Source organism: Procambarus clarkii, chromosome 10 (assembly GCF_040958095.1).
Source record: "Procambarus clarkii isolate CNS0578487 chromosome 10, FALCON_Pclarkii_2.0, whole genome shotgun sequence".
In the NCBI taxonomy this organism is placed as follows: domain Eukaryota; kingdom Metazoa; phylum Arthropoda; class Malacostraca; order Decapoda; family Cambaridae; genus Procambarus; species Procambarus clarkii.
The window spans coordinates 28,448,204-28,457,756 of record NC_091159.1 but is presented as its reverse complement, the minus strand read 5'-3'; the positions used below and the strand labels follow the sequence as shown (position 1 = coordinate 28,457,756).

Sequence of the window (9,553 nt, the reverse complement as noted above, 5' to 3'; positions counted from 1 at the left end):
AGGATCCTGCAATCCTCATCTGTCACAACTCTTCTCATCAACTTTGCGTCATCCGCAAACATCGACATGTAGGACTCTACGCCTGTAAACATGTCGTTAACATATACAAGAAATAGAATTGGTCCCAGCACCGATCCTTGTGGTACTCCACTTGTTACTGTTCGCCAGTCCGACTTCTCGCCCCTTACCGTAACTCTTTGGCTCCTTCCTGTTAGGTAGTTCCTTATCCATGCTAGGACCTTTCCCCCCACCCCGCCTGCCTCTCGAGTGGGTTCCGTAGTGTGTGGGTTCCGTGTGTGTGTGTGTGTGTGTGTGTGTGTGTGTGTGTGTGTGTGTGTGTGTGTGTGTGTGTGTGTGTGTGTGTGTGAGAGAGAGAGAGAGAGAGAGAGAGAGAGAGAGAGAGAGAGAGAGAGAGAGAGGAGAGAGAGAGAGAGAGAGAGAGGGAGAGAGAGAGAGAGAGAGAGAGAGGGAGAGAGAGGGAGAGAGAGGAGAGAGAGAGAGAGAGAGAGAGAGAGAGAGAGAGAGAGAGAGAGAGAGAGAGAGAGAGAGAGAGAGAGAGAGAGAGAGAGAGAGAGAGAGAGAGAGAGTGACAGAGAGAGAGAGAGAGAGAGAGAGTGAGAGAGAGAGAGAGAGAGAGAGAGAGAGAGAGAGAGAGAGAGAGAGAGAGAGAGAGAGAGAGAGAGAGAGAGAGAGAGAGAGAGAGGGAGAGAGAGAGAGGGAGAGAGAGAGAGAGAGAGAGAGAGAGAGAGAGAGAGAGAGAGAGAGAGAGAGAGAGAGAGAGAGAGAGAGAGAGAGAGAGAGAGAGACTGTGTATGTCTCTCTAAGACTTACAAGCCTGGTTCCATTAGTTCCTGGTCAGTCTTCTACTGGATACTGGAGTTGTTGTGAGAAGATAACACAGTTGGGGCCCTCGTGTGGCACCACAACACCTCCTGGGGCCGGGAGCTGGCACCCACCCTGAACTGTATTACATATGATACAGAAGTAAGGGAAAGGAAAGTCCTCACAATAGTATACTGCAGTTGGTGACTAGAGATCAGCTGTGTCATTGCTGAAATTAACGATAATTACAGAACCAGAAACGGAAATCACACCAATTATGTAAACTTAAGCAAGAGGTCGTTACCCCCCTCGCCCGTCAGGCCTCTTACTATCGCTTCCCTGTGAGGGCGGTCTTCTTGCCAGCTTTACGAGCAATAACACCACCAACTTGCTCATGTAAACCTCTCCACACACCAAGCTCACTCACTTAGTTAATGAGGCAGGTGTCTGGCAACCTCCAGAACCCTCCTTCCACTCCCTTAAAATGATTTTTACATTATATATTATATATATATATATATATATATATATATATTATATAGATATATATTATATTATATATATATATATATTTATATATATATATATATATATATATATATATATATATATATATATATAATGTAAAAATCATTTTACTGTAATCATTATACTGTATATATATATATAACCTGTTCTTCATTATACACACACACTAATAAGCATTAAAATTCTGCAGACATCCATGGTCGCCAGGTTATCAGTGCACGTGAGAACCTTATGGAAACATATTTTACAAAGGTTATTCTAAGCTTGGTCCGGGTCATGTGTCTCAGTAATATTATCCCTTCATGTTGTGGTCTCGACGGTCAGACGAGTTTCGCCACAATTTGCTGTATGAATTTTACTTGTTAATGACCAGTAATTGTTTGTTCTATACAACGTCTGATTATTGTGTTGATGTTAACCTTTCCTTTAACTGTATTATGAATAACATACTGTATAGTTTGTCAAGTATATATGTATCCAGTCTATTTGTCCCGGGGTATTTATAGTACAGATCCATTGTACAGTCTTATATAGTACAGGTCCCTGGGGGTAGGATGGTACACAGTACAGGTCCCTGGGGATAGGATGGTACACAGTACAGGTCCCTGGGGGTAGGATGGTACACAGAACGGTACAGGTAGTCCCTGGGGGTAGGATGGTACACAGTACAGGTCCCTGGGGGTAGGATGGTACACGGTACAGGTCCCTGGAGGTAGGATGGTACACAGTACAGGTCCCTGGGGGGTAGGATGGTACACGGTACAGGTCCCTGGGGGTAGGATGGTACACAGTACAGGTCCCTGGGGGTAGGATGGTACACAGTACAGGTCCCTGGGGGTAGGATGGTACACAGTACAGGTCCCTGGGGGTAGGATGGTACACAGTACAGGTCCCTGGGGGAGGATGGTACACGGTACAGGTCCCTGGGGGTAGGATGGTACACAGTACAGGTCCTGGGGATAGGATGGTACACAGTACAGGTCCCTGGGGGTAGGATTGTACACAGTACAGGTCCCTGGGGGTAGGATGGTACACGGTACAGGTCCCTGGAGGTAGGATGGTACACAGTACAGGTCCCTGGGGGGTAGGATGGTACACGGTACAGGTCCCTGGGGGTAGGATGGTACACAGTACAGGTCCCTGGGGGTAGGATGGTACACAGTACAGGTCCCTGTGGGGTAGGATGGTACACAGTACAGGTCCCTGGGGTAGGATGGTACACAGTACAGGTCCCTGGTGGTAGGATGGCACACAGTACAGGTCCCTGGGGGTAGGATGGTACACAGTACAGGTCCCTGGGGTAGGATGGTACACGGTACAGGTCCCTGGGGGTAGGATGGTACCACAGTACAGGTCCCCTGGGGGTAGGATGGTACACAGTACAGGTCCCAGGGGTAGGATGGTACACAGTACAGGTTCCTGGGAGTAGGATGGTACACAGTACAGGTCCCTGGGGTAGGATGGTACACAGTACAGATCCCTGGGGTAGGATGGTACACAGTACAGGTCCCTGGGGGTAGGATGGTACATAGTACAGGTCCCTGGGGGTAGGATGGTACACAGTACAGGTCCCTGGGGTAGGATGGTACACAGTAACAGATCCCTGGGGTAGGATGGTACACAGTACAGGTCCCTGGGGTAGGATGGTACAACAGGCCAGATCCCTGGGGGGTTAGGATGGTACACAGTACAGGTCCCTGGAGGTAGGATGGTACACAGTACAGGTCCCTGGGGGTAGGATGGCACACAGTACAGGTCCCTGGGGTAGGATGGTACCACAGTACAGGTCCCTGGAGGTAGGATGGTACACAGTACAGGTCCCTGGGGGTAGGATGGTACACGGTACAGGTCCCTGGGGGTAGGATGGTACACGGTACAGGTCCCTGGGGGTAGGATGGTACACAGTACAGGTCCCTGGGGGTAGGATGGTACACAGTACAGGTCCCTGGGGGTAGGATGGTACACAGTACAGGTCCCTGGGGGTAGGATGGTACACAGTACAGGTCCCTGGAGGTAGGATGGTACACAGTACAGGTCCCTGGGGGTAGGATGGCACACAGTACAGGTCCCTGGGGTAGGATGGTACACAGTACAGGTCCCTGGAGGTAGGATGGTACACAGTACAGGTCCCTGGGGGTAGGATGGTACACAGTACAGGTCCCTGGGGGTAGGATGGTACACAGTACAGGTCCCTGGGGGTAGGATGGTACACAGTACAGGTCCCTGGAGGTAGGATGGTACACAGTACAGGTCCCTGGGGGTAGGATGGCACACAGTACAGGTCCCTGGGGTAGGATGGTACACAGTACAGGTCCCTGGAGGTAGGATGGTACACAGTACAGGTCCCTGGGGGTTAGGATGGTACACAGTACAGGTCCCTGGGGTAGGATGGTACACAGTACAGGTCTCTGGGGGTAGGATGGTACACAGTACAGGTCCCTGGGGGTAGGATGGTACACAGTGCAGGTCTCAGGGGGTAGGATGGTACACAGTACAGGTCTCTGGGGGTAGGATGGTACACAGTACAGGTCCCTGGAGGTAGGATGGTACACAGTACAGGTCCCTGGGGTAGGATGGTACACAGTACAGGTCTCTGGGGGTAGGATGGTACACAGTACAGGTCCCTGGGGTAGGATGGTACCACAGTGCAGGTCTCTGGGGTAGGATGGTACACAGTGCAGGTTTCTGGGGTAGGATGGTACACATGACCGGTGGTGTGGGCAGGATGGGTAACCAGGAGGATGTAACAGAGTTGTGTGCCGTCGTGGGGACAGGTGTCATGGCCGGCGGTGATGGAGGTGGGCGTGCAGACGAAGCAGGTGCTGGAGGAGGAACTGGACTGGGACCCTAAGCAACGCGAGGACAAGGAGACGCAGACACTTCCGCCCAACCCAACCTACTTCCGTAAGTGTCCCCACTGTCTGTGTTCACCTAGTTGTGCTTGCGGGGGTTCAGCTCTGCTCTTTCGGCCCGCCTCTGAACTGTCAATCAATTAAATGTTACTAACTACTAACTGTTTTTTTCCACACACACACACACAACACACACACACACACACACACACACACACACAACACACACACACACACCTGGAGAACGTTAGGTTTGTGAACAAACATCAACATGGGTTCTGGACAGGGAAATCGTGCCTAACAAACCTTCTGGAATTCTATTGATAAATAACGAGGATAAGACAGGACAGAGATGGTTGGGCGGACTGTATATTTCTGGACTGCCAAAAAGTCTTTGATACAGTACCGCACATGAGACTGCTGTTCAAGCTCGAGAGGCAGGCGGGGGGGGGGGGGGGGGAAGGTCCTAGCATGGATAAGGAACTACCTAACAGGAAGGAGCCAAAGAGTTACGGTAAGGGGCGAGAAGTCGGACTGGCGAACAGTAACAAGTGGAGTACCACAAGGATCGGTGCTGGGACCAATTCTATTTCTTGTATATGTTAACGACATGTTTACAGGCGTAGAGTCCTACATGTCGATGTTTGCGGATGACGCAAAGTTGATGAGAAGAGTTGTGACAGATGAGGATTGCAGGATCCTCCAAGAGGACCTGAACAGGTTGCAGAGATGGTCAGAGAAATAGCTACTGGAATTCAACACGAGCAAATGTAAAGTTATGGAAATGGGACTAGGAGATAGGAGACCAAAGGGACAGTACACAATGAAGGGGAACAGCCTACCTGTGACGACGCGCGAAAGAGACCTGGGGGGTGGACGTAACACCTAATCTATCTCCTGAGGAACATATAAATAGGATAACGACAGCAGCGTACTCTACACTGGCAAAAGTTAGAACATCATTCAGAAACCTAAGTAAGGAGGCATTTAAGGCGGTTTGCACTGCCTACGTGAGGCCAGTTTTAGAGTATGCCGCCTCATCATGGAGTCCCCATCTGAAGAAGCATATAAAGAAGCTGGAAAAGGTTCAGAGGTTTGCAACGAGACTCGTCCCAGAGCTACGAGGGATGGGGTATGAGGAGCGCCTGAGGGAACTATGCCTTACGACACTAGAAAGAAGAAGGGAGAGGGGGGACATGATAGGAACGTATAAAATACTCAGAGGGATTGACAGAGTGGACATAGACGAAATGTTCACACGGAATAGTAACAGAACGAGGGGACATGTATGGAAGCTTGAAACTCAGATGAGTCACAGAGATGTTAGGAAGTTTTCTTTTAGCGTGAGAGTAGTGGGAAAATGGAATGCACTTCAGGAACAGGTTGTGGAAGCAAATACTATTCATAATTTTAAAACCAGGTATGATAGGGAAATGGGACAGGAGTCATTGCTGTAAACAACCGATGCTCGAAAGGCGGGATCCAAGAGTCAATGCTCGATCCTGCAGACACAACTAGGTGAGTACACACACACACACACACACACACACACCAGGAAGCAGCCCGTGACAGCTGACTAACTTCAAGGTACCTATTTACTGCTAGGTAATAGGGGCATTCATGGTGAAAGAAACTTTGCCCATTTGTTTCTGCCTGGTACGGGGATTGAACCCGCGCCACAGAATTACGAGTCCTGCGCGCTGTCCACCAGGCTACCAGGCCCCCTAGTAGTGTGTGTGTGTGTGTGTGTGTGTGTGTGTGTGTGTGTGTGTGTGTGTGTGTGTGTGTGTGTGTGTGTGTGTGTGTGTGTGTGTGTGTGTGTGTGTGTGCGCGCGCGCGCGCGTGCGTGCGCGCGTCACAGACATCCTAACATGTATGTCTCGGTTAATCCAAGTAATACGTGTTTTCAGAGCTGAGCCGGACAGACGCCTTCGTTCAGACAGACTACCGATATCTACCCTTGGTGACGGACGTCCCCCGACCCACCACCAGCATGTTTCCGCTCAAGGTACGTCCAAACCCGCTCAGGGCGCGTCCAAACCCGCTCAGGGCGCGTCCAAACCCGCTCAGGGCGCGTCCAAATCCGCTCAGGGCGCGTCCTAACCACTCAGGGCGCGTCCTAGCCCGCTTAGGGCACGACCTAACCCGCTCAGGGCACGTCCTAACCCGCTCAGGGCACGTCCTAACCCGCTCAGGGCACAACCTAACCCGCTCAGGGCACAACCTAACCCGCTCAGGGCACGACCTAGCCCGCTCAGGGCACGTCCTGACCCGCTCAAGGCACGACCTAACCCGCTCAGGGCACGACCTAGCCCGCTCAGGGCACGTCCTAGGCCGCTCAGGGCACGTCCTGACCCGCTCAAGGCACGTCCTAACCCGCTCAGGGCGCGTTCTGACCCGCTCAGGGCGCGTCCTAACCCGCTCAGGGCACGTCCTAACCCGCTCAGGGCACGACCTATCCCGCTCAGGGCACGACCTAACCCGCTCAGGGCACAACCTAACCCGCTCAGGGCGCGTTCTGACCCGCTCAGGGCGCGTCCTAACCCGCTCAGGGCACGTCCTAACCCGCTCAGGGCGCGTCCTAGCCAGCTCAGGGCACGTCCTAACCCGCTCAGGGCGCGTCCTAGCCCGCTCAGGGCACGTCCTAACCCGCTCAGGGCGCGTCCTAGCCTACCTTACCTTGAGGTTACCTTGAAGTGCTTCCGGGGCTTAGCGTCCCCGCGGCCCGGTCGTCGACCAGGCCTCCTGGTTGCCGGACTGATCAACCAGGCTGTTGGACGCGGCTGCTCGCAGCCTGACGTATGAGTCACAGCCTGGTTGATCAGGTATCCTTTGGAGGTGCTTATCCAGTTCTCTCTTGAACACAGTGAGGGGTCGGCCAGTTATGCCCCTTATGTGTAGTGGAAGCGTGTTGAACAGTCTCGGGCCTCTGATGTTGATAGAGTTCTCTTTCAGAGTACCAGTTGCACCTCTGTTTTTCAACGGGGGTATTCTGCACATCCTGCCATGTCTTCTGGTCTCATGTGATGTTATTTCTGTGTGCAGGTTTGGGACCAGCCCCTCTAATATTTTCCACGTGTAAATTATTATGTACCTCTCCCGCCTGCGCTCAAGGGAGTACAGTTTTAGGCTCTTTAGTCGGTCCCAATAGTTTAGATGTTTTACTGAGTGGATTCTAGCAGTAAAGGATCTCTGCACTCTCTCCAGGTCAGCAATTTCTCCAGCTTTGAAAGGTGCTGTCATTGTGCAGCAGTACTCTACTCTAGAGAGCACAAGCGTTTTGAAAAGTATCATCATCGGTATAGCATCTCTAGTGTGAAAAGTTCTTGTTATCCAACCTGTCATTTTTCTTGCAGTTGTGACGGCTACTTTATTGTGTTCTTTAAAGGTAAGGTCTTCCGACATGAGTACACCCAGATCCTTTACATTGCCTTTTCGTTCTATGTTATGATTTGCCTGAGTTTTGTACGTGGTTTCCGTTTTTATATTTTAGCCCGCTCAGGGCACGTCCTAACCCGCTCAGGGCGCGTCCTAGCCCGCTCAGGGCACGTCCTAGCCCGCTCAGGGCACGTCCTAACCCGCTCAGGGCACGTCCTAGCCCGCTCAGGGCACGTCGTAGCCCGCTCAGGGCACGTCGTAGCCCGCTCAGGGCACGTCGTAGCCCGCTCAGGGCACGTCCTAACCCGCTCAGGGCACGTCCTAGCCCGCTCAGGGCACGTCCTAACCCGCTCAGGGCACGTCCTAGCCCGCTCAGGGCACGTCGTAGCCCGCTCAGGGCACGTCGTAGCCCGCTCAGGGCACGTCGTAGCCCGCTCAGGGCACGTCCTAACCCGCTCAGGGCACGTCCTAGCCCGCTCAGGGCACGTCCTAACCCGCTCAGGGCACGCCTTGAGTTCTAGTTCGATGTTAGTTGTTTCTTTACTTCCTCTACTGTTGCCTAATTATGTTAGAGTGTCTCATTTATGATGGTCTCCTCTGGCAAAAGTAGGAGGTGTTCACTCACGGTGGTGATCACACCCTGGACACCGACGTTCAGTTCCTCACAATTCTCCGCATCACTTTCTGTATATCCCCGTCCCGCTGTGCGTAGTCTCATATCCCCGTCCCGCTGTCCGTAGTCTCATATCCCCGTCCCGCTGTCCGTAGTCTCATATCCCCGTCCCGCTGTCCGTAGTCTTGTCACTTGGTCGTTCACTGTCATGTTCCTTCGTGTATGATCATGTAGGGGTTTGTATGGTATTGCTTCTCAAGCAAAGACACATTTTCGTAGTTTCTTTTTATATTTATGTATTCGTTCCTAGTTCTGTTGCATCTATTCCCGTTTTCTTCTGTCCTATAATATCTGTATTTCCTCCATTCCCTTCTACTTTTTTTACGTTTCTATTTAGTATGAAGCACTCTTCAGCCTCTTTGCATCTCCACTTAATACATCATTTCGTGTACTGTTTCTCTTATAAATCACCCCCCCCCACCCCCCAGTGTACATCTTCCAGGTACCCTTATCCTCATGTGGTCCCTTTTCCTATAGTTAACTCTCCTTGCCCTGACCCCTAGTCTCGTGGTCATCCTTAAAGTTCCATCATTTACTCAAAGTTCTCGATGGTTTTCTCATTCTGGGTGAAGATCAGGTGGATATCCTTCCCTTTCTCTTGTCATCCTTTACATGTTGTGTTAAGTTTCTTACCATAACATCCACACATTTGTCTCCCAACGTGATTTAGGTCTCCATCTGTGTGTGTGTGTGTGTGTGTGTGTGTGTGTGTGTGTGTGTGTGTGTGTGTGTGTGTGTGTGTGTGTGTGTGTGTGTGTGTGTGTGTGTGTGTGTGTGTACTCACCTATTTGTGCTTGCGGGGGTTGAGCTTTGGCTCTTTGGTCCCGCCTCTCAACTGTCAATCAACTGGTGTACAGGTTCCTGAGCCTACTGGGCTCTATCATATCTACATTTAAAACTTTGTATGGAGTCAGCCTCCACCACATCTCTGCCTAATGCATTCCACCTGTTAACTACTCTGACACTGAAAAAGTTCTTTCTAACGTCCCTGTGGCTCATTTGGATACTCAGTCTCCACCTGTGTCCCCTTGTTCGCGTCCCACCAGTGTTGAATAGTTTATCCTTGTCTACCCTGTCAATTCCCCCGAGGATTTTGTAGGTAGTGAGGTCTATTCTGTATCCTGTGTCTGGCCTCCTGTTTCCACCGCCTAGTTTCATTGCTTTGCATTTACTCGGGTTAAACTTTAGCAGCCATTTGTTGGACCATTCATTCAGTCTGTCTAGGTCATCTTGTAGCCTCCTACTATCATCCTCTGTTTCAATCCTCCTCAATCCTCAATGTGTGTGTGTTGTGTGTGTG

The 9,553-nt window shown here is 51.2% G+C and overlaps 1 protein-coding gene across 1 annotated transcript in view; it reads left to right on the top strand.

The window, feature by feature from the left end:
- The window catches only part of LOC123745863 (uncharacterized), a 200,474-nt gene that overhangs the window by 133,151 nt on the left and 57,770 nt on the right, over positions 1-9,553 (top strand). Inside the window, exons 4-5 of the mRNA XM_069322254.1 lie at positions 4,125-4,254; positions 6,113-6,210. Of these exons, the coding sequence (XP_069178355.1) occupies positions 4,125-4,254; positions 6,113-6,210 (228 nt within the window). The remainder of the gene's footprint in view (positions 1-4,124; positions 4,255-6,112; positions 6,211-9,553) is intronic.